The sequence below is a fragment of the Phyllobates terribilis genome, unplaced genomic scaffold (genome assembly GCF_046119375.1).
Source record: "Phyllobates terribilis strain yellow unplaced genomic scaffold, ASM4611937v1 Scaffold_11__3_contigs__length_659146591, whole genome shotgun sequence".
Lineage (NCBI taxonomy): Eukaryota > Metazoa > Chordata > Amphibia > Anura > Dendrobatidae > Phyllobates > Phyllobates terribilis.
The window spans coordinates 130,846,041-130,872,089 of record NW_027362771.1 but is presented as its reverse complement, the minus strand read 5'-3'; the positions used below and the strand labels follow the sequence as shown (position 1 = coordinate 130,872,089).

General features: G+C 43.5%; 1 protein-coding gene across 11 annotated transcripts in view; it reads left to right on the top strand.

Moving 5' to 3' along the window:
- Positions 1-26,049, top strand: part of PPFIA2 (PTPRF interacting protein alpha 2) — a 446,534-nt gene that overhangs the window by 340,299 nt on the left and 80,186 nt on the right. For all 11 annotated transcript variants that reach the window (XM_073651603.1, XM_073651602.1, XM_073651604.1 and 8 more), the window contains 3 exons: positions 6,938-7,158; positions 16,820-17,057; positions 24,691-24,720. In XM_073651603.1, coding sequence (XP_073507704.1) covers positions 6,938-7,158; positions 16,820-17,057; positions 24,691-24,720 — 489 coding nt within the window. The remainder of the gene's footprint in view (positions 1-6,937; positions 7,159-16,819; positions 17,058-24,690; positions 24,721-26,049) is intronic.

Below are 26,049 nucleotides of genomic sequence, written 5' to 3'. Positions count from 1 at the left end.
CCATTTTGGGGAAGGTGCCTTAAATATAGGATGTTCTCCGGCCATTGGCCAGGGACATTTTAGGATGGCGCGCGCGGCCCCTTTAAGAAGCAGGGAGCGCGCGCACCCTAAGCATAGTGCCCGTGGTGTGCGCACCCTGGTCAGGCGCAGCGTGGGAGACAGGAGGAGGAGCCGTGGACGCAGGACCGGGGCCATGGCGGTAAGGGGATCGGCGTCTTTGCCGGACAGGAGGCAGAGACGCCGGCACTACAGTAGCCCCCCTTTATGCCCTCTCCTCTTCAAGCCCACAAGAAATTTTTCCAGAAGAAGAGGAGCATGAATGTTCTCCCTGGGCTCCCGTGACCTCTCCTCAGGACCAAACCCCTTCCAATCCACAAGAAAAAACGTTTTTCCTCTTACCCTCTTAGTAGCTAGAATGTTCTCTACCTCAAAAACGTCCTCAGCGCAGACTGGGGCTAGAGTGGTACCTAGATCATCAGAGACAGGATTGAGGGAGACAAGCTTGAGGAGAGACACATGAAAAGAGTTGGGAATCCGTAAGGAGGCAAGGAGTTTCAGCTTATACGCCACTGCATTAATCGGCCTCAAAATCTCGAAAGGACGGATGTACCGCAGACCCAACTTGTATGAAGGAATTTTGAGACGAACATACTTGGATGATAACCAGACTTTGTCCCCTGGATGGAATATCGGCGGATCCAGATGTCTCTTATCTGCATGTCTCTTCATCTGCTCAGAGGACTGTAGCAATGAAGACTTTGTGTCCTCCCAGATCACAGAAAAGTTTTTAACAAGAGACTCTGTGGCAGGATTGTCAACAGAAGTGGAAAGAGGAAACGGGATATTGGGATGCTGACCGTATACCACAAAAAACATAGATTTGGCTGAGGATTCGCTCACATGATTATTGCAGGAGAATTAGGCCCAAGGCAGGAGTTCTACCCAGTTGCTATGGTGGGCGTTGACAAAGTGTCGAAGGAAGCTAGTGAGGATCTGATTGATACGCTCTACCTGGCCATTAGACTGTAGGTGATAAGCCGATGAGAAATCCAATGCGACATTCAAAAGCTTGCACATGGCTCTCCAGAAGCGTGAAGTAAACTGGAATCCTCTATCCGAGACTATACAAAGAGGTAGGCCGTGGAGAAGGAAGATGTGAAGAATGAACTCTTTAGCCAGCACTGGCACAGAGGGTAGACCAAACAGAGGAATGAAGGGAGCCATTTTGGAGAAGCAGTCAGTTACCACCCAAATGACAGTACAACCGAACGATACAGGGAGATCCGTGATGAAATCCATCACAATATGCTGCCAGGGAGCGGAAGGCACAGGTAAAGGAAGCATTCGACCCATCGGAAGTTGCCTAGGAGTCTTGTTTCGGGCACAGGAAGAGCAGGCAGAGACAAAATCTGCAACATTCTTGCGTAGGGTTGGCCACCAATAATGACGTGAAATAAGCAGAGACATTTTCCTCTGTCTGGCGTGGCCTGCCAGTTTAGACGAATGACACCAGAGTAGGACCCTCTTCCTATCCGGAGGCGCCACAAAAGTCTTATCTGGGGGAAGGCGAGACAGATCAAACGGAGCAACTGTAATTATTCTGGAGGGCTCAATGATGTGTTGAGGCTCCTTCTCTTGGTCAGTCGACAGAAATGATCTGGAGAGCGCATCTGCCTTGATATTTTTATCTCCCGGCCGGAAGTGGAGAATAAAATTGAAGCGGGCAAAGAACAGAGACCATCTGGCCTGACGAGGGTTAAGTCGTTGAGCGGGCTGCAAGTAGGCGAGATTCTAATGATCCGAGTAGATGACCACCGGATGCAGGGCCCCCTCTAGTAAGAATCGCCACTCCTCCAGCGCCAGTTTGATGGCAAGCAATTCCCGATCTCCAATGGAATAATTGCGCTCCAAAGGAGAGAAGAGCTTGGAAAAGAAGCCGCAGGTCACCATTCGACTGGACAAGGATTTCTGGGTGAGGACTGCTCCGGCCCCTGAAGACGAAGCATCTACCTCCAGGAAGAACTGCTTGTTACAGTCAGGACGATGCAGTACTGGAGCAGAAGAGAAGGCTTGTTTCAAGGACACGAAAGCACTTTCCGCCTCGGGGGTCCATTCCTTGGGATTAACTCCTTTGCGGGTCAAGGCAGAGTTGGGAGCAGTCCGGGAAGAGAAGTGAGGAATGAATAAGCGGTAATAATTTGCAAATCCTAGGAACCGCTGAATAGCCTTCAGTCCCTCAGGACGGGGCTACTTTAGAATGGCAGATACCTTCTCGGGGGTCCATCTTAAGGCCGGTCTCTGAGATTATGTATCCCAGGAATGGAAGAGACTTCTGCTCAAAAATGCATTTCTCAAATTTGGCATATAAACGATTCTTCCTGAGCCTCTGCAATACCTGTCGAACTTCTCTCTGATGTGAGGGCAGATCTGGAGAGAACACCAGGATATCGTCCAGGTATACCACCACGCAAGTGTAGAGAAGATCTCGGAAGATGTCATTCACTAGCTTCTGAAAGACTGCAGGTACGTTGCAGAGTCCGAAGGGCATCACGCGGTACTCGTAGTGGCCATCCCGAATCTTCCATTCGTCGCCCTGGCGAATCCATACCAGATTGTATGCTTCACGGAGATCAAGCTTAGTGAAGATCTTAGCGCATTTGAGGCGATCAATTAACTCGGAAATGAGAGGCAGTGGATACTTGTTCTTAATATTTATTTGATTTAGTCCCCTATAGTCGATGCAAGGCTAAAGAGAGGCGTCCTTCTTCTTGACAAAGAAGAATCCTGGTCCAGCCAGTGAGGTGGATTTCTGGATGAATCTCCTTGCAAGATTCTCCTCAAATTTATTCTGACATGGCAAGGGTCTCGGCCAACAACAGGGGATAGATTCGGCCATGGGGAGGTGAGGCATCGGGGATAAGGTCGATGGGACAATCATACAGCCTATGAGGAGGTAGTATCTCAGCCTCCTTCTTGTCAAACACATCCGTGTAAGACCAGTAGGGTGACGGCAAGCCAGGTAGATTAGATGGAGTGGAAGGAGGTCGAGCAGGACCAACAGAAACCAGGCAGGTTTTGTGACACTACTCATCCCAGCAGAGCACTTCTCCCGAACTCCAATTCAAGACCGGCTTGTGTCTCTGTAACCATGGCAGACCTAACAATAGGGGGTGGGAGAGACCGGACAGCACATAGAAGGAGATTTTCTCTGAGTTCAACATTCCTATCTGAAGAACCACCGGCTCGGTGACGAAGAGAATGGACTCGGCAAGTGGTCTCCCATCCACCGAAGAAACCGCCAACGGATCCGGGAGACGCTGGTCAACTTGCATAGCTTTAGGGATGGATGCCGAGGCAGAGGCTTGTTGCGAGACCGGTCTTTGAAAAGTAGGTGCTAGGCATACAGGTCTTCTCTCATGGGCCACCTCCTTGGAACGCTCCTGGAACCTGATGTCAGTCTGAGTGGCCAAAGACACCAGGTCATCCAGAGAGGTGGGTATGTCACGACCGACCAGTTCGTCTTTGATCCGCCCAGAAAGGCCCACCCAAAAGGTAGCCACCAGAGCCTCGTTATTCCAGGCGAGTTCAGACGAGAGGGTGCAGAAACATACAGCGTACTGGCCCACTGTGAGGTTCCCCTGGCATAGATGGAGGAGAGAGGAGGCAGTTGAGGACGTGCGGCCGGCCTCATCGAAAACTCTCCGGAAGGCCGCAAGGAAAGCCTGGAGATCAGACACCAGGGGATCCCCTCTTTCCCACAGGGGATTGAGCCATGCCAATGCCTCTCCTGTGAGATGAGACATAATGAAGGCCACTTTAGCCCAATCAGAAGAAACTGTTGAGCCAGGAGCTCGAAGTGCAGCGTGCACTGATTTACAAAGCCCCGACTATAGAGCAGGATCACCGCCAAAACGCGGAGAAGCAGACAGTCGGGGTCCGAAGCCGGGTACAACACCGCCACTGGATTGAGGGGTGGACAGTGCATCCAGGCGGGAGTGTACAGTCCGCAGGGAGGACAGGATTGTATCCTGTTGCGATCTCTGGCGGGAGACCTCTTGGTAAAGGTCCGAGATCGAAAGAACCTGGGAACCATTGGATTCCATGGCCTATGCAAACTGTTACGACGCCGGGTGGTGGAACCACTGTGCCGTGGTACAAGGAGGGACCAGAGGGGTGTAACTAGGGACCTACTCTGACCGATCTTGGCTATACGGCAGCTTAGTCGACTCCATGAACCAAGGAGGGAAGGTGGTCCAAGGGCTACTCTGGGACCGACCTCGTGTGAGAGCAGGCGACTCCCACTGGACTGACAGCTCACGCTGACAAGCATGGCAGATAGGCTGGTAGACGGGCATGGCTAGTAAGCAGGTAGGCAGACTCAGCTGGCAGGCAGGCTGGTGGGTACGGCTTGATGGACAGGCTGGCGGGCACGGCTGATGGACAGGCTGGCGGGCACGGCTGATGAACAGGCTGGTGGGCACGGCTGATATACAGGCTGGTGGACAGCACTGGGACCTGAGGGCTGGAAAGAGTGTTTAACAAACAAACTTCAACATTGCACAGGCATCTCCATTTTGGGGGAGGTGCCTTAAATAGAGGATGTTCTCCGGCCATTGGCCGGGGACATTTTAGGACGGCACGCAGCCCCGTTAAGAAAGCAGGGAGCACGCGCGCCCTAAGCACAGTGCCTGGGGATCTACGCATGGTGCGCGCACCCCGGGCAGGCACAGCGTGGGAGACAGGAGGAGAAGCGGTGGACGCAGGACCGGGACCGCGGCGGTAGGGGGATCGGCGTCTTTGCCGGGTAGGAGGCAGAGACGCCCGCACTACAAATTTCTCCATCTTCTCCATTGTCTGTGTCCGCAATGACATCCGAGTGTAATCCAATGTTTTACACGCACCCATAGACTCGAATGGGTGCGTGTGCTCCGATTGAGTATCCACTTGCAGCATGATGCAATTTTTTTTCTCATGCTGAATCGTAAAATAGTATCAGATTTACACTGCCTCATAGTATAACATTGGTTTGAGTGTTACTCGATAAAACATCGGATAGCACTCGTCCGATGTATAAGCTCATGTGAGCGAGCCCCTGATGTAATATGAAGTAATAAAATTGAGGAAAAAAAGTGCATCCAGCACAAAAAATCCGATGAGAATTATTGAGTATTAAAAACAACATTTAGAAAAATATTAAAAATTCATATCTATAAAAAATTGCTATGTCAGAGGCATGCACACTGATGTGTTTCCAACAAGCAGTTCTTAATCCTAGTATTGCAATGCAAAGTGCTGTCAGCGGTGTGGCACTGCTCTTGGCATTGAGTGCAAGGTGTCAGCTGTCAGAATCGCTGAACATCCAGCAGCAATTGCGCGCGCACAGTGAACAGGCCTCGCTCTATACAAGTGTATGGAGCGAGTCTGCGCCCACTGGACGGGCACTGGCCGGAAGTATGTATACACTTCAGTCCATCTCAGAAACCGGCAAATCCCTGCAGCGCACAGTGCGCGTGCTGGGGGATCCATAAGTCTACAGTCACACTCTTTAACAAACCATCTCCAGATTTGGCTTTCAGTACCATTTTTACCCTAGTATATTCATCTGTCCACTGTTTCTAGCATTTTCAGAGCTTCCCTCTACTAATCTACATAAACATGATCTTTCCATTTCTGAGTAATACTATGTACCATAATTCACAGGTAGCATGCCTATGGTCTTGATGTTTTATTCATTTCCTATATCCAATCAGTTACACAGTTCTGCACCTTAACAAAAACTCCAGAATTTGCCCTTTTTTTTACTTTATTAGTGGTCTCTGTTCCCCTAATGATCTACAACTAACATCTACCATGACCAAACTTCACTCTCCAAGACTTTTCTTGTGCTGTACCAGGTCTCTGGGATGCACTACCCATCCTATTATCCACAGTTTTAAATGTGCCCTAAGAACACATTTTAAGGTCTATTACATCACTTCAATAATCAAACTTTTCTCAGTTCTACGTTTGTACATTTTTTCTTTATATTCCGGTCCCTTCTTATCTCTATTTCCTACACAAACCATACTGGCTGGTGACCGGTTCATGCAGCTTTACATGTATACCCTTATTAAATATAAAGATGGCTGGACCATACACTATAAGCACTTTTTATCTTTTATGTCACCCCTTTTTCCTCATATATTGTAAGCTTATGAGCATGGCCCTAACTCCATGGCCAAAATGAAAAATTTGGACAAAGTCGCTGACCAACCAGTATACAGTATAATGGGACCCACATAGTCCTCCATACAGAATAATGGGCCCCAGTTAGTCCTCCATGCTGAATAATGTCCCCACATAGGGGTGGTGGTTCTGGTGTCTCGGGCCAAATATAACCAACCTGCGGGCCAGATTTGGCACATGGGCCAGAGTTTGACATGTATGCCCTAACTCCTCTTCTTTGAATTGTAGAATTACGTGTTACTCTGTAATGTCTGATATTGTTTGTACATGTCCCCTCTGAATTGATGTTGAATTGAGACCCCAATAATCTCGAGAACGGGGCTCTGAAGTGCCTATTTGAATGGAATGGTAGTCACGCATTCACGCCAGTGCTCCATTTTTTATTCATGGAGCTGCCGGAGATAGTCAAATACTGCAACCACAACTCAACCCCCAGTGATCAGCAAATTATTCTGTGGATAGGTGATAATTTGCTAATTTGGGATAATCCCTCTAATCTTTTTCAGTAATACTATATATCAATCTGTTCAGCTACTCATGCCCACTTGGATAGAATTATTATCTTAATCCTCTTTGTAATCAATATTATGGTTGTTCATTTCATAAGTAACACCATCCAGCAGATACTGTTTAATTCTTTGGTTAAGATCAATGTAATACAAGCTGCCCCAACTTCAGACTAAAATTTCTCCTTTTCTTTCAAATCATAAAGGTAAAGTCGCTCGGTGATCATGAATGGAATCGAACTCAGCAAATTGGAGTCCTTAGCAGTCATCCTTTTGAAAGTGACACGGAAATGTCTGACATAGATGACGATGACCGTGAAACTATTTTCAGTTCCATGGACCTCTTGTCACCAGGAGGACATTCTGATGCTCAGACTTTAGCTATGATGCTTCAAGAGCAGCTGGATGCCATCAATAAAGAAATAAGGTACTATTTTATTAATTGTCAACTTATAGTATTATATATTTTATACTGGAGCATTATTTAAAGGGAACCTGGCAGATGCCCAAATACGCTTAAACCACCACCATGTCTCTACTCCATGCTATTTCTGCATGCTAACAACCCTCTTCTTGTGGCTTTGCAATCTCTATACACATTCATAGTCAAGTTTTATTCTGTGTTATGCAATTGTGTCAGAACTACTACGGCAGGCCGTTGAGTCCCCAGAACTAGTCCTGTCTCCTATCTTATAAGCATACCACTCTGTGCACAATTGACATGATTTGCAAGAGCGACGTCCCCATCAGCCCCTTGCACCGATTAAGCTGAAGAGGATTTACCAAGCTTCCTTGCGTTTTATAAGGGTGCAAGAAAACTGCACGCATGTGATGATGTCACTCTTGTAAATTATTGGAGGCAGAACTAGTCCAGGAGAACCAATGTCTTACCAGATTAATCCTGAGCCCTTTTTCATAATGCAAATGCAGAAATGAAACTTCATTTTGAAAGTTTTTAGGAATTGCAAAGAGCCAAGAGGAGGTTACCAGAATGCAAAAATAATATGAAGACCTGGTTTATGGGGGTTATGGCAGCTGACAGATTGTCTTAAAAGAGATCATGGTGGGTTATTGTTTCCTACTTTTACTTGTTTGAAGCCTTTGTTTAATTGGTTTCCACACATGAGATTTAGAAATAAGGTTCCAAAATCTATTCTTGTTTGAGTCATTTAGGTTCATTGCATTACTCAATTCTGCATTGGTAAGGAATGTAATTCAGTTGGTAAGTGCGGCAAGCTCTTGACTACCATTAAATGTACTAAATTCTATGACTATAACTCTGTATATCATATGCATCAATGAGCCAAAACATTAAAAAGCCTATCTAACATTGTGTAAGTACTCATACTGCCACCAAAACAGCATTGACCCATGGAGGCATCCAATTCACAGGTCCTTTGAAGGTGTCTTGTAGTACCTTGTATCAACACATCAGCAGAAGATCCTTAAAGTTGTGAAAGTTGCCTGGTATCAGACTTATTTTTCCCACATATACCACAAATCCTAATTTGAACAGACATCTGGTTAATTTAGAGTCTATATCTATACTGTAAACTTTTTCTCAGATTCTTCAACACATTTCTGAACAAGTGAAGGGGTATGCAACAATAACTAGTTACGTGGTACGTGTCAAACAAAATCCACATGAATTCCAGGATCAAAGGTATCATCTCTTCACATGGCTATCCACATAACGTAAAATGATTCTTCAGGCCAGACCAACACCTTAATTTCCATCATGGTCCAGATTGTATGATCACATGCCTATTGTAGAGACTTTTGGCAGTAGACAAGGGTCAACATGGGCACTCTGTGTAGTAGACTGTGGCTACGCAACCCTACAAAACTGCAATAAACTGCTTTTTTTGACATCTTGCACAAAATATTTTCTTAATAGTTTGTGCTACAGTAGTTTTTCTGTACAATCAGAGCAGACTTGCTAGCCCTTGCTCCCCACATACAGTGGAGAAAATAAGTATTTGATACACTGCAGATTTTGCAAGTTTTCCCACCTACAAACAATGGAGAGGTCTGTAATTTTTATCATAGGTACACTTCAACACTGTGAGAGACAGAATCTAAAAAAAAAATCCAGTAAATTACATTGTATGATTTTTACATAATTAATTTGCATTTTATTGCATGGAATAAGTATTTGATACAATTGAAAAACAGATATTTGGTACAGAAACCTTCTTTTGCAATTACAGAGGTCAGACGTTTCCTGTAGTTCTTGACCAAGTTTGCACACACTGCAGCAGGGATTTTGGCCCACTCCTCCATACAGATCTTCTCCAGATCTTTCAGGTTTTGGGGCTATCGCTGGGCAACATTGAGTTTCAGCTCCCTGCAAAGATTTTGTATTGGGTTCAGGTCTGGAGACTGGCTAGGCCACTCCAGGACCTTGAAATACCTATTACGGAGCCACTCTTTAGTTGCTTTGGCTGTGTATTTCGGGTCATTGTCATGCTTGAAGAACCAGCCATGACCCATCTTCAATGCTCTTACTGAGGGAAGGAGGTTGTTGGCCGAAATCTCGCGATACATGACCCCATTCATCCTCCCTTCAATACGGTGCAGTCTTCCTGTCCCCTTTGCAGAAAAGCACCCCAAAGTATGATGTTTCCCCCACCATGCTTCATGGTAGGGACGGTGTTCTTGGGGTTGTACTCATCCTTCTTCTTCCTCCAAACACGGCGAATGGAGTTGATACCAAAAAGTTCTATTTTGATCTCTTCTGAACACATGACCTTCTCCCATGCCTCCTTTGCATCATCCAGATGGTCATTGATGAACTTCAAATGGGCCTGAACATGTACTGGCATGAGCAGGGGGAACTTTTGTGTCCTGCAGGATTTTAATCCATGACGGTGTTGTGTGTTACTAACAGTAATGTTGGAGACTGTGGTCCCAGCTCTCTCCATGTCATTGACCAGGTCCTCCCGTGTAGTTCTGGGCTGATTCCTGACCTTTCTCTGAATCATCCTTACCCCACAAGGTGAGACCTTGCATGGAGCTCCAGATTGAGGAAGATTGACAGTCATCTTGTGTTTCTTCCATTTTCTAATAATTGCGCCAACAGTTGTTGCCTTCTCACCAAGTTGCTTGCCTATTGTCCTGTAGCCCATCCCAGCCTTTTACAGGTCTATAATTTTGTCCCTGATGTCATTAGACAGCTCAATGGCCATGGTGGAGAGGTTGGAGTGTGATTGATTGAGTGTGTGGACCGGTGTCTTTTATACAGATAACGAGTTCAAACAGGTGCAATTAATACAGGTAATGAGTGCAGAGTAAGAGGGCTTCTTAAAGAAAAATTAACAGGTCTGTGAGAGACAGAATTCTTGCTGGTTGGTAGGTGATTAAATACTTATTTCATGCAATAAAATGCAATTTAATTATTTAAAAATCATACAATGTGATTTTTTGATTTTTAGTTTTAGACTCTGTCTCTCACAGGTGAAGTGTACCTATGATAAAAATTACAAACCTCTCCATTCTTTGTAGGTGGGAAAAATTGCAAAATCGGCAGTGTATCAAATACTTATTTTTATCACTGTAACTGTCGCTTGTTCACAGGTATTCCTTCCTAAAAAGACTTTTGGTAGGTAATAATAATCCCTAAATACTGGAAATACCCACAAGACCTTCAGTTTTGGAGATAATCTGACCAAGTTCTCTACTTATCACAGTTTGGCGTTTCCAATTTTTCCTACACCCAAAAAAATCGTTCACTTGGTGCTTGATATATAGTATAGGTATACCCCATTGCTGGATTGATTATCTTGATTCAATAGCATCTATGTTATTAACGTTTCCTGTCAGTGGTTTCACTGTTCTGTCTGATCCTTCAGTCAGTGATAGGATTTGTATCACTCTATACCCCATGGGCTTAGCAGTTCTCCGTGTTCTTCTCAAACAATACTTCTAAAACTAAAGGACAGACTGGACATGAGTACTATGAACAGCACTTCTTATACCAGATCTCAGCATGCATTAGAGGCAGACTAGCAGAATACATTTACTATGACTGAAATGTCATGTCTGCTAGCACCAGCAGAACCTGAAACAAATGTGGAAACAAGACAAGCTGGTGACATCTGAAATTATACTTTTTTCGCCGCAGAAAGCTAAACCACTGTGACTGTGTTTCTAAGCCATTTCTATTTATTGCATTCCAGCTCTTTTGCCTGGGGCTACTGTGCAAAGACATCCTGCTTCTGTCCTATTCTGAGAGGAGCTAGGTACACATGACACAAGAAGTTATGTGAGGATATGTTCGCTTAGGTAGTCTTCCAGTAACTTTTGGATGCAAGAATGCCTGAAGGAATTATAAATGTGAAAAGCTCCATAAATCAATTGCGTATGCATTTATTATTACATATTATTACATCTCTAGTCAATCAATTAAACGTAGAGGCCAGTAGGATGTTTTTAGCAACCTGATTAAATACCTTGGCCAAAGCAAGCTACACTCCTCAACACTGTAATTGCAACACCAAGAAGGAAAAGTTGTGGAGTTATGGAAATCACAGGATCGATAGACATGTTAATGATAAGCAAATTATCAAAAATTGGAAACAATATATTTAAAACATCTCAATTTTTTCAGAGTATAAGTACCACATGCAGAAATACACTCTTTAATGGATTGCCTACATGATCTCCAGACCAATCTTCAGCTGTCACTGCGTCTAGGGCAAAAGAGGGCCTAATCATTGAAGACGATAGACTTCTATTACAACCTTTATTGCTATCTTGCTCTACACCATAATAGTACTTGAAGGCAGTGGTGTGTGGTCAATGAAGAGTCCTTCACAAGGGAACATCACACCCTTCTTTCTTCTAGGATTATTGTGTTAGATTGCATAATTTACAGTAGCTGGACCCTCCTAATCTTTATTCCAGGTACACTAATAGCTCAGGGTTACATTGATTTAGTCATGGAACCAGTGGTATGGCCATTTCTCGAAAGAGTCCCAGGAACTATTCTTCTAAATGACGACGCAAGGCCACATGTTGCTTGTGCTACTATGATCAGCCTGCATGGCCTATACCAAGGCCTGCAGTGACTCTGGACTTGTCTCCCATGGAGCATATCTGGGAAGTCATTGCTCAGCAATTGCAAAGGAAGCTGCCAGCAGAAGATGTTGATGATTTGCTTGCCCAAGTGCATTCAGCGTGGCAGAACACTTCTCAGACAACCATTAATAACCTCAATGATAGCATGCCAAGGCATGTAGCTGCGTGTATTTCTGCGCATGACCCTCATACACAAGATGTTTTGAAAATGTTGTTTCCATTTATTCATCACTTACATATCATTAACATGATATCAGAGGCGTATCTAGGGTTTTGGTTTAAGGGGGGCGAAACTTCTGAGTGGGTCCCTAACCAGGCAACCCTGATTATGATTACAGCTATGGTGGCGCACCCAGATAGTGGATGTAGGAGAACCTCAGCAGATGACCGCTCTGTTACTGAAAATAATCTTTATGCAAAGACCAGCACTGATATTAATGCTATATGGTGACCATATATTGATAGATGCCAGTCCTGCAGAACATATAAGAGATCACAGCACAGTTATATATGGTGACTTACAGCTGACGTTCTTTCTGATTAAATTGTTCACTTTTCCCGTCTTTTCCATCTTGCCCCGACCGACACAATGACCTCTCCAGCCAGGACTCAGTCTCAGGCCTGCAGAGATCACAACAAAGACACACTTGACTGCATACATTTCAGGCATCATCCCCATCTATTTCCAACCTGCACAAACTCCTCATCCTGCTGATAATCCAATACTGAGCCTCTGTTGCTGTATGTGTCCCTATTACTGCATCTGCTGTACCCTCTAGATGGTAAAACAAACCTCTAGAATATACAACCCCTGGCAAAAATTATGGAATCACCAGGCTCGGAGGATGTTCATTCAGTTGTTTAATGTTGTTGAAAAATAGCTGATCACAGACATGGCACCAATCTAAAGTCATTTCAAATGGCAACTTTAGGGCTTTAAGAAACATAAAAAGAAATTGAGATTAAAAATGTGGTACTCAGTAAGGGTAATTTTTTTCAGATCAAGCAGAGGGAAAAAATTATGGAATCACTCAATTCTGAGGAAAAAATTATGGAATCATGAAAAACAAACACACAAAAGAACACTCCAATACATCACTAGTATTTTGTTGCACCACCTCTGGCTTTAATAACAGCTTGCAGTCTCTGAGGCATGGACTTAATGAGTGACAAACAGTACTCTTCATCAATCTGGCTCCAACTTTATCTGATTGCTGTTGCCAGATCAGCTTTGCAGGTTGGAGCTTTGTCATGGACCATTTTCTTCAACTTCCACCAAAGATTTTCAATTGGATTGTGATCCGGACTATTTGCAGGCCATGACATTGACCTTATGTGTCTTCTTTCAAGGAATGTTTTCACAGTTTTTGCTGTTTGGCAGGATGCATTATCATCTTGAAAAATGATGTCATCATCCCCAAACATCCTTTCAATTGATGGGATAAGAAAACTGTCCAAAATATCAATGTAAACTTGGGCATTTATTGAAGATGTAATGAGTGCCATCTCCCCAGTGCCTTTACCTGACATGCAGCCCCATATCATCAATGACTGTGGAAATTTGCATGTTCTCTTCATGCCGTCATCTTTATAAATCTCATTGGAACGGCACCAAATAAAAGTTCCAGCATCATCACCTTGCCCAATGCAGATTCGTGATTCATCACTGAATATGACTTTCATCCAGTCATCCACAGTCCACGATTCCTTTTTCTTAGCCCATTGTAACCTTGTTTTTTCTGTTTAGGTGTTAATGATGGCTTTTGTTTAGCTTTTCTGTATGTAAATCCCATTTCCTTTAGGCGGTTTCTTACAGTTCGGTCACAGACATTGACTCCAGTTTCCTCCCATTCATTCCTCATTTGTTTTGTTGTGCATTTCCTGTTTTGGAGACATATTGCTTTAAGTTTCCGGGCTTGATGCTTTGATGTCTTCCTTGGTCTACCAGTATGTTTACCTTTAACAACCTTCCCATGTTGTTTGTATTTGGTCCAGATTTTAGACACAGCTGACTGTGAACAACCAACATCTTTTGCAACATTGCATGATGATTTACCTTATTTTAAGAGTTTGATAATCCTCTCCTGTGTTTCAATTGACATCTCTCATGTTGGAGCCATGATTCATGTCAGTCCACTTGGTGCAACAGCTCTCCAAGGTGTGATCACTCCTTTTTAGATGCAGACTAACGAGCAGATCTAATTTGATGCAGGTGTTAGTTTTGTAAACAAAAATTTACAGGGTGATTCCATAATTTTTTCACTCTGCTTGGTCTGAAAAAATTAACCTTACTGAGTACCACATTTTTAATATAGATTTCTTTTAGTGTTTCTTAAAGCTGTAAAGTTGCCATTTGAAATGACTTTAGTTTTGTGCCATGTCTGATCTCTGATCTGCTTTTTTTCAACAACATTAAACAACTGAATGAACATCCTCCGAGCCTGGTGATTCCATAATTTTTGCCAGGGGTTGTAGTAATGCCGTGTGCAAGTGCCCTAGAAAACAGTGTCCACATTTTACCCCCTAGAAAGTAATAGTGCCCTCTGTGTGCCCCTTTGACAGTCATAACCTGAGTTACTATAATAATAAGTGCCCACTTAACATTTAATAATGTCCTGAGTCTCCCCTCATGTACAGCTTCCCTCTACACAGTATGATGCTCTCTTATACACAGTATAATTCCCCCTCACTGTATAGTACCCCCCACACAGTATACTGACCCCTTAGTAGCCTCCAAACTGATGGCTCCCACACTGTATGATGGCCCCACACTGTGCAAAGACCCCACATTATCTCCCGCACTGTATGACCCTAACTCTAATCCCCACACTGTATAAATAGCCTACATATAGTATAATGCACCAGATAGTCCTTCATATAGTATAGTGCTCCCCCCCATAGGCAGAGTCCGTAGTATAATGCCCCCCCATAGGCAGACTCTGTACTATAATGCCCCCCCATAGGCAGAGTCTGTAGTATAATGCTCCTCCCCATAGGCAGAGTCTGTAGTATAATGCTCCCCCCATAGGCAGAGTCTGTAGTATAATGCTCCCCCCCTAAGGCAGAGTCTGTAGTATAATGCTCCCCCCATAGGCAGAGTCTGTAGTATAATGCTCCCCCCATAGGCAGAGTCTGTAGTATAATACTCCCCCTCCATAGGCAGAGTCTGTAGTATAATTCTGCCCCTCCATAGGCAAAGTCTGTAGTATAATCCTTCACCCCCATAGGCAAAGTCTGTAGTATAATGCTCCCCCCCATAGGCAGAGTCTGTAGTAAAATTCCCCCCCATAGACAGAGTCTGTAGTATAAAGCCCCCCCATAGGCAGAGTCTATAGTATAATGCTTCACCCCCATAGGCAGAGTCTGTAGTATAATGCTCCCTCCCGTAGGCAGAGTCTGTACTATAATGCTACCCCCCATATGCAGAGTTTGTAGTATAATGCCCCCCCCCCCCATAGGCAGAGTCTGTAGTATAATGTTTCCCCCATAGGCAGAGTCTGTAGTATAATGCTCCTCCCATAGGCAGAGTCTGTAGTATAGCGCAAAGCTCCCCCTCCCATCAGTCCCCTCTGCGACTGACGTCATCACTTGGCGCCCAACCCGCTGTTCTGAAGATGTGCGGGCCGGGCGTCAAGTGATGACATCAGTTGCAGAGGGGACTGATGGGAGAGGGAGCGTCGCGCTCCCTCTCTCATCACTTAACTTGCGGTGACGGGTGGGGGGCCCTGATGCTCAAGGACCCCATAGCGGCCACCGGGCAGTGCAGGGACATAGAGTCTCCCTGTTTTGCCCCGGAGTGTAACTGCGTACCAGTTACACTGGTGTAGCTTCGGGTGGACCCCCTTAGAGCGCGGGGCCCGGGGCCACCGCCCCCTCTGCCCCCTCGGTAGCTATGCTACTGCATTATATCAATCTTGTGCTTTCCATAATTTTATAACTTTTCTTTCGTGGTGTTGCAATCTCACTGTTGAGGAGTGTATGAATGTAATCAGGAAATATGACAAAGTAGTATGTTTTTTTAGCTATTGGCTCAACCTGTTTTAAATTTTTGGTTACCTAAAAATAGACGTTTATAGTCTTTAACTTTGTGAGGTAGTTAGATTATCTGCTAATTCAAGGGTATGTAGACCACTTGGAATAAGAAATCTATAGTTTGAGTTCATTGCTGGGTTCAGGTTTTGTCCGTGACATAAGAGATTCAGAGCCATTGTTCGCACCTTGTATTGTTGTGCTGCACTTCTAGTTCTCTGACCTTTTTAATCTGCATTAGTGTAATGTTTCAGGAAATCCTGAAATCAGGGAAAATTAGTCATTCTGACGAAGTTGAACCTGCCAAAAAGTCTTTTTATATAATTATGATTGACCAGGAACAAAACTTAATTGTACACTACTCAACAAGTTATGGAATCTGTTGCAACCAATATTTCTAATTCCTATGCTTTGGTACCATATACAAAAATATACATATAGTATAAAAAAATATATAAAATATATACTATATAAAAAAATATAAAATAATTAATAATAAATGTATAATACATAAAAAATATATAAAAAATATACCTATAGTGGAGAGCAAAATCTGTGTGGTTTATATCTCCTCCAATTCCTCAGAGATAACAGGTTTCCCAATCATTTTCGAAGATCTAGGATAATAAAGTGTAGATGTTGCACTGAATACAAAGTAAGTGAATTGAATGTGAAGGCAGCATACAGTAGTGACACATGCTCCTCAGGGATAGTAATGAGATAAGTGGGCATGAAATCTTGGCATGTATCTCCTTAGCACAGTTAAACAAGGCATGCTATGATACTGAACTGAAAGTGGAGCAGGGAGTAGAAAGGCCGTGGATGACATTAAAGTATATACAAAAATGTTGAATTATGTACAAACCTCTCATAACAAGCGGCTCGAAAGAGAAATGAGATTATGCTGTTGTTGTTAATGTTGGATTTAAGTCTAAATGTTGTGTCTTTTCTTGATTGTGATCCATTCTGATTTCCACCAGGCTCATTCAGGAAGAAAAGGAATCTACAGAACTAAGAGCAGAGGAGATAGAGAACAGAGTAGCCAGCGTTAGTTTGGAAGGTCTTAACTTGGCCAGAATTCACCCAGGTACTTCAATTACTGGCTCAGTGACTGCCTCCTCCTTAGCCAGCTCATCACCTCCAAGTGGACATTCCACACCCAAGCTCACACCACGCAGCCCTGCAAGAGAGATGGATCGTATGGGAGTAATGACACTAGTAAGTTACTTGTATTCAGATGAAAGAGCAATATCAAAGCTGAATGGGGTGTCATAATGTATATTTTTTTAATAAATTGGCAATATTTTATATTTTAACATATTATTATTATTATTATTATTATTAATTATTATAGCGCCATTTATTCAATGGCGCTTTACATGTGAAAAAGGGGTATAATACAAGAACAATTACAATAATCTTGAACACAATGTGACAGCAACTGGTACAGGAGGAGCGAGGACCCTGCCCGTGAGGGCTCACAATCTACAAGGGATAGGTGAGGATAAAGTAGGTGAGGGTAGAGCTGGTCGTGCAGCAGTATGGTGGAGCGGTGGTTACTGCAGGTTGTAGGCTTGTCGGAAGAGGTGGGTCTTTAGGTTCCTTTTGAAGGTTTCCACGGTAGGCGAGAGTCTGATACGTTGGGGTAGAGAATTCCAGAGTAGGGGGGAAGCACGGGAGAAATCTTGTATACGGTTGTGGGAGGAGGAGATAAGAGGGGAGTAGAGAAGGAGATCTTGTGAGGATCGGAGGTTGCGTGCGGGTATGTAATGGGAGACTAGGTCAGAGATATATGGAGGAGACAGGTTGTGAATGGCTTTGTATGTCATGGTTAGGGTTTTGAACTGGAGTCTCTGAGCAGTGGGGAGCCAGTGGAGAGATTGACAGAGAGGAGAGGCCGGGGAATAGCGGGGGGACAGGTGGATTAGTTGGGCAGCAGAGTTTAGGATAGATTGGAGGGGTGCGAGAGTGTTAGAGGGGAGGCCACAGAGCAGGAGGTTGCAGTAGTCAAGGCGGGAGATGATGAGGGCGTGCACTTGTGTTTTTGCAGATTCATGGTTGAGGAATGTGCGGATCCGGGAGATATTTTTGAGTTTGAGTCGGCAGGAAGTGGAAAGGGCTTGGATATGTGGTTTGAAGGAGAGTTCAGAGTCCAGGGTTACCCCAAGGCAGCGAGCTTGAGGGACTGGGGAGAGTGGGCAGCCATTGACGTTGATAGATAGGTCAGTTGGGGGGGTTGAATGAGATGGTGGAAAGATGATGAATTCTGTTTTGTCCATGTTAAGTTTTAGAAATCTGGCAGAGAAGAATGTTGAAATAGCAGACAGATATTGTGGGATTTTGGTTAGTAAGGAGGTGATATCGGGTCCAGAGAGGTAGATCTGTGTGTCATCAGCATAGAGGTGATAATGAAAGCCATGAGATTCTATGAGCTGTCCCAGGCCTAAGGTGTAGATGGAGAAGAGCAGCAGTCCTAGAACTGAACCTTGGGGGACACCGACAGATAGGGGGCGAGATGAGGAGGTGGCATGTGAGTGGGAGACACTGAATGTCCTGTCTGTTAGGTATGAGGAGATCCAGGATAGGGCCAAGTCTGTGATGCCGAGAGATGAGAGAGTCTCTAGTAAGAGGGAATGGTCCACTGTGTCAAAGGCAGATGACAGGTCTAGGAGGAGGAGGACAGAGTAGTGTCGATTAGATTTGGCGGTTAGTAGGTCGTTGGTGACTTTAGTCAGTGCAGTTTCAGTAGAATGGTGCGGTCGGAAACCAGATTGTAGGCGGTCGAGGATGGAGCAGGAGGAGAGGTGGGAGGACAGCTCAGAGTGGACATGTTGTTCCAGTAGTTTTGAGGCATAGGGGAGAAGTGATATGGGGCGATAGCTAGGCACAGAGGATGGGTCAAGGGAGGCTTTTTGAGGATGGGTGTGATTGAGGCATGTTTGAAGCATGAGGGGAAGACACCAGTTGTTAGTGACAGGTTGAAAAGGTGGGCTAGGTTTGGGATGAAGATAGTGGTAAGGTTTGGGATGAGGTGGGACGGGATTGGGTCAAGTTTACAGGTGGTGAGGTCTGATTTGGAGAGTAAAGAGGAAAGTTGATCTTCAGAAATGGTGGAGAAGGTGGTTTTGGAGGAAGAGGGTTGAGTAGGTGTGGGGAGGGGCTGTGGGGGCTTTAGGCAAAAGCTTTGTCTGATGGTGTCAATCTTCTGTTTGAAGAATGAGGCAAAGTCTTCTGCTGAAATAAGAGGAGAGGGAGGAGGCACTGGGGGACGGAGGAGAGAATTGAAGGTGTTGAATAGTTGTTTGGGGTTGTTAGACAGGGAGGGTATGAGAGATGCGAAGTATGTTTGTTTTGCTGCAGTGAGTGTGGACTTGAAGGTAGTGAGGGACTGTTTGAATGCGATGAAGTGCTCATTGGAGTGGGACCTTTTCTATCTACGCTCAGCAACCCTGGAGGCCCGTCGCAGTTCTTTAGTTAGGCTGGTGTGCCAGGGTTGTCTGTTGATTGTGCAAGCCTTGGTATGTGTGAGGGGGGCGACCAAATCGAGAGCTGCAGCGGTTGTGGTGTTGTATAAAGTGGCAGCAATAGCTGCATTATGTAAGGAACTAATGTCTGTAAGAGGGAGGAGGGATTCAGAGCGTGAGTGTAGGTCAAGGTGTTTGAGATTTCTGCGAGGGTATGCAAGTTTGTGGAGTGGGGATTGTTGCCCTGGAGAGGAGAGAGAAGAGAATGTGAGTAGGTTGTGATCAGAAAGAGGGAGAGGTGAGTTAGAGAGGTTAGATAGGGAACAGAGGCGGGTGAAGATGAGGTCCAGTGTGTGGCCGTCTTTGTGGGTGGGTGTGGAAGACCACTGAGTAAGACCGAAGGATGAGGTGAGGGATAGAAGCTTAGAGGCAGCTGAGAGGGAAGTGTCAATGGGGGGATGTTAAAGTCGCCCATGAGGATGTCAACGGAGAGGAAATGAAGTAACCAAGAGGTGAAGTGGTCAAAGAAATTGGTAGTTGATCCTGGGGGGCGGTAGATGACAGCCAGTTGGAGGTTGGAGGGGGAGTAGATACACACGCAGTGCACTTCAAAAGAGGGGAGAGTAATTGAGGGCAGCAGTGGGATATGGGTGAAGGAGCAGTTATCTGAGAGGAGGAAACCTATTCCTCCACCGTGCTTGCCGGTGGGGCGGGGGGTATGGGAGAGGTGGAATCCGCCATACGAAAGTGCAGCAGGAGAGGTCGTGTCAGAGGGGGTGAGCCAGGTTTCAGTGATGCCGAGGAAGGAAAGCTTGTTAGTGATGAAGAGATTGTAAATGTAGGAAAGTTTGTTGCAGACGGAGCGAGCGTTCCATAGAGCTCCTGTTAGGGGGACTGGGGAAGCAGGGGCTGGGCGGATGGGTATAAGGTTAGAAGGGTTACGAGAGTTTGGGATAGGTCGTGGGTAGGAGTTGGAAGTGATTGTAGGGATGTGGTGAGGAGGGCCGGGATGTGGAGAGATGTCGCCGGCAGTAAGGAGGAGCAGGGAAAGCGTTAGTAGGTGGGAGCAGGAGAGGGCATGAGGTGGCTGTCTGTGTTTGGAGACAAAGGATTGTATATTGAAGAATAGCTCTGAGGAAGAGGTGAGATGGATGGGGAGAATGGAGGGAGAGATGAAGAGTTCCTTACTAGGTGTAGGGATTAGGGGTGGTTGTAAGAAGTGAAGGATTAAGGGGGGTGAGAGTGAAAACAAAGACAAACATTGTTTACTGTGACAAAGTATCCGGTTACCTTCAGTTCCCTTCAGGTTCAATTCTGGATTAATTCAAATTTCTCACACTTCAGCGAATGGCCACACTTAAGGTAATGGCCACAGACTAAAGTCTGACACAGACTCCTGGCCCACAATATATTTGTAACAGAATGCATTCAGCTGTGAACCAGAGGAGAGTGGTCTGTGCTCATCTTGATCATCTGATTAAGGCTGAACCAGATGCTGGATAGTCAAAAGTTAAGTAAACAAGGTCATAAATGAAAGTGGGGGGTAGCTGGTGCAGCTTGGAGAACATACCATTAGTAAATAGGAGCTGAGAGGTATAGAGAAATCTGCATGGAAGTCAAGATGGGAAAGCTGGGTCACATACACTTCAGCTAATGGCCATATCACAATTTATATTAAAAATAAAAAATAGAAACCTTGCAATTTTCACTCTGGCCACTGAGGCTTTTTTAGACTCCAACATCCTACTGTTTCAGGAAACAACACATGTACATAGTCACAATAGTCAGATACCAACCCTATCTTTTATATTGAAGTGTCTAATGAAGGTGTACAAAGGTCATTGTGAAGGGAGAGGGAGCAGGGTCAGCTGTGACATTGTTTATTGTGATTGGTGAATCCTGTGTTATCAGCTGCATATATGTGTTACTTCCCATTATAATCCTGCCACTGATAATAAGGAGCCTTGCTGAACGCTCTTCCTGAAAGAACAGGGTATATGAGTTAAAAAGGTCTCAGTGGCCAGTGTTAAAATTGCAATATTACTAATTTTGTTTGATTAATAAAGATTGTGATATGTAATAAAATAAAGGAAAAAAATCCATTTTTTTTAAATACATGTAACATAAAAACCTAATTTAAATGTTGGATTAATTTTTATAATAACTTTCCCTTAGGAGATAAGAGGTTACAAACCCTATGGTCGGAACAAAATAATCTATGGTTTTGACTGTTGACTCATTCTGCAGTTTACAATGTACAGTGATGTATATCGGCTGTAAAAGCCAAACAGTCAAAATTTTTTAATAAAACCTTATTACATAAAATGCTTAAAAGACAAAAATGAACTTAAAGGGGTTATCCGGGGCTTTTATTAATTTTGCGCATGGGGCTAAGACCTTACAGGCAGGTAGTTACTACCGCTCCTGGTTGTGATTCTTCGGCTTTCACTTGTCATGATTCTGTTGTTACATTACCCGGGGCCAGGGACTCCTTCTCTGTCTCTAACGCTAAGAGCACCCTAGCTATCCTTGCTCCCCAGATTTATTCTGATGGTGAAGATGATGGGGCCACGTACCTTGCTGAACTCCTGAATCAGCCCTATATCTGTCCCCTTACCCCATCCAGGGAAGTGGGGAGGAATAGTGTATGTATATACACAGACCAGACTAACAAGGAAGGATGTACGGGGATAAATGAAAATACCAATCATACAAATATGATCTCACAGACAACAGAGTTACACAGAGGAGAAAAGGAAGGGAAACTAAATATGAGAGGATGAGGATTTTCACACAGCCAAAACACCTAGCAACAGTCAAAGATAAACAGTCCAAACGTATCTACCAACAACCGATTCCTCCACTCCTCACCAGGCAGTACTAGACTTTACACTGGCAATCCAGATTGCCAGAGGCGAGTATATATAGGAGAGGGGAGTGGCTAATACTGAACAGCTGAGATCATCCAAGCTAGGAAGCTTCAGACACTCCAAGCTGAACAGATTCACCCCTGCACTGCTAACAGACACCTGCATCGTTTGATATGAAGGAAAAGTGCTTCTGATCAGTGCAGGAAGTATGTGAAATCAGACTCTGTGGTCTTCTGGCCCCTCTCTGTAGTCATAAACCCATGACACCACTGATGTCACGTCGACAGAGCAGCATCTTCTCTTCTGCTCTGTTGACAGGGTGTTTATGCTGATGTAATTTCGATTGATGGCCTGCTCATCGAGGCTAACTGTGGGGAGCCGGCTGTCCACTAGTATGACATCTGCAGTGACGACCCATTGAGCAGAGCAGACTGGAAGAGGAAGGGCTGAGGTGTAAACACGAGGTAAAGTGAAGCAGGGAAATTGCCACCTCAGCCATCTGATATAGTCCTAGTGCAGAATAGACAGGTAGTTAACAAAAAAAATAAAAATCCTGGATAACCCTTAATGTTAAAAAATGCAGGCTTACATTTTTCATATTTATGTTATTGTAATAACATCTAAATACTATTTTTTTCAAATTCCCAAAGAATGCCAACCATATAAAACTCTGAAAGATAATTTCAGCAGAAAAATAAACTACACCCAGGGCAAAACAAAAATCATAATTAATATAATTAATCTGATGTTTTTTTCAACCTATCAGGGTAGTAGAGCGTGAAGCTACTATATAGTTGGGTACAGACCTATCTACTAGTTAAAGGGAATCTTTCAGTAGGATCACTCCTCCTAAGCGGTCTATCATTCAGATCATAGAAAGTTGAATAAAATGATACCGATATCTTATTCTAGAGAAATCCTAATTTTTTCATAATATGTAAATGAGCTGTTAAAGTGTACAAGCCAGACAGTGATTTCCCTAAGAATCTGCCTCCAGAGCTTATTATAAATAAAAGGGGTGTTACGACTGTGAGACATGTAATGACTGACAGTCTGCCCTCCTGATCTACATTTCTGACACTGGTAATGCCTCCTTTCACTTAAATTAAGATCTGGAGGCAGATTGTCAAGGAGATCTGTGCCTGGCCATAGATCTTACCAGCTCATTTACATATTAAGAAAAATGTGGATTTCTCTGGAATAAAACATTGGATCGCTGATATCAATGTTTCATTTTATTCCACTCTCTATAACCTGCATGCCCATATAGACAGCTTATGAGGGTTGCTCCTACTGATAGATTCCCTTTAACCTCTTCACAACATATGATGTACATTTACGTCATATATTGTGTACCTGATATGATGCTGGCTCGCTGATTTAATCAGCCATCATCTGCCTCTAACAGCGGCATTTAACACGCTGGCAGGCTTGTACGTCATTCCACGCGCCCATCAGTGCGACCATGATGTGATTGTGGGGCGCCGATGGGTTGCCACAACAGCCAGGAATCCGCTTAAGACCTCTGTGCTTCTAATGACGATTCTCCTGTGAAAGCCAGCCTGTAGCTGGCATTCGTAGGGGAGATCGTGATTTTCACTATACATAGCAGCGCTGATACACTGCTATGCATAGTACAAACGATCAGATGATAGTAGCTTCAAGTACAATTAAATATAGTAAAAAGTTAAAAAAAAATACAAACGTTCAAATCACCCCCCTTTAGTCCCATTAAAAAAAGAACAATTAAAAAAATACACACATTTGGTATTGCTGCATTCATAAACATTCGATCGTTAAAAATAGGAAATAAATTAATCCGGTTGGTAAACGGCTTAACGATAATCGAAACACCAGAATTAAGAGGCGATCAAAACATTGTACCTACTCGAAAATGGTATCAGTAAAAATGTCAGCTCAGGGCGCAAAAACTAAGCCCCATATCCCAAAATGTAAAACGTTGCAGGTCGCGGAAAATGGCAACACAAGCAAAATAAATATATATTTTTTTACAAATTTCCCTAAATTTCACCACTTAAATTTAAAAAAAAACAACTATATATATTTGGTAACTGCGTAATCATACTGACCTAGGAATCATACTGCCAGGTCAGTTTTACCGTATAGTGAACATGTTAAATAAAAAAAACAGCTATTGTGTAATTGCACTTTTTTTGCAATTTCAACGCACTTAAAATTATTTTCCTGCTCTCCAGTGCATCATATTGTAAAATGAATGATGTCATTTAAAAGTACAACACGTTCTGCAAAAAACAAGCACTCACATGGTTATGTGGACAGAAAGATAAAAAAGGTTGTGGCTCTTGGAGGAAAATGAACAAAAGCAAAAAATCGCCCTGTCTTGAAGGGGTTAAGGAATGTATACAGAAGTGCAATATTTCTGTAGGGTGAAATCTTTTAGTTTTGAATACCCTACTATATCTAAATATGTAGTATTTACATTTTGTCGTATCTTGTTGATCTTTTAAACCTTATTTTTATTTTTTCCCTATTTAGCCTAGTGATTTGCGGAAACATCGGCGAAAGGTATGTGTGTTACATTTTCTGCCACCTTATAGGTAGATTTTAGAATGGTGACATTGTAAATGAACAGACTTGCCTGACCCCGTATATTGAGAAATTCTCTTTCTAGCTGTTCTCTGCTCTGGCTAATAGATAGGATCCACAATGAGGTCTGATGATGGTAGTTCCCTAAAATGGGTTGTCCACTTGAAAAAAAAGAAATATATATATATATATATATATATATATATATATATATATATATATATATATATATATATATATATATACACACACATATAAAAAAATCAAAAAATAGGAAACGGCACAAAAAATTATGTTTTTAGCACCATCATGTCATGCAATGTTATTGATCTGAAAGATTATGTATGTTATGCACTTTTCATGTAATTGCTGCTGATTACCATTGTAATTAGATCGCCTTAAATACTCTGCACTTGCACCTTATCTATGCTTGAGAAAGGTCCACAATTTTGGACCGAAACGTTGCCACCATATGGGCTATTAAACATTACCACTTTATTCTACTCTGTGTGCTGCCTCCATTTTTGCATGGATATATATATATATATATATATATGTTTAAAATATAAGTAACCTTCTACTTGAATCATTTTAAAATCTGTGCCCTAATCTCAAGATATCAGGGCTGGTTACCAAGTTTGGGAGTTCAATTTTCGGTCTATGATTGACACAGGAGAGAGTTTCCAGTGTCAGCTGTTGGCCAAATAATGGTCCAGATGATCATTCGGCCAGCAGCTATCTCAGCCATCTCTCCCATGTACAGGAGCGCTTGATTGACCAATCGTCCTGTGTTCTTTATGAGAGAGCTGCTGCCAGCCATGTCTGGTGACAACTTATTTCAGGGAGCACAAAACAATTCGCGGTCCGAAACTGGACATGCCGGATTCTGCACTTTCCCGTTAATGAAATCTCCAGGGCTCCCATACACATTAGACTGTCAGACGAACCCGTCATTATCAGTGGGTTCAGCTGACATTATTCTGATATTTAAGAAAGAGGAGATAAGGAGAAGGTGGGCACCACTCAAAAGTAACAATTGGAGATCAACCCAATGCATATAAAAACACCATTTAAGTAAAGAAAGAGAAAGGATATGCAAAAGCAGGGATCTCACATAGTAATGTATATAAATTACTTTATTGACAATTGTTAAACACAGACAGCACAAACATCTAAAAACATTTAAAAAGGATATCGCCCAAATTAGTACAGTGCCGGCCCAACAATAAAGCTACAAAGCCACAAATATTCCCCAAACCAACAACAACAAAGGTATAAGTAAGAATATCTATTCATAGTCATTAATTT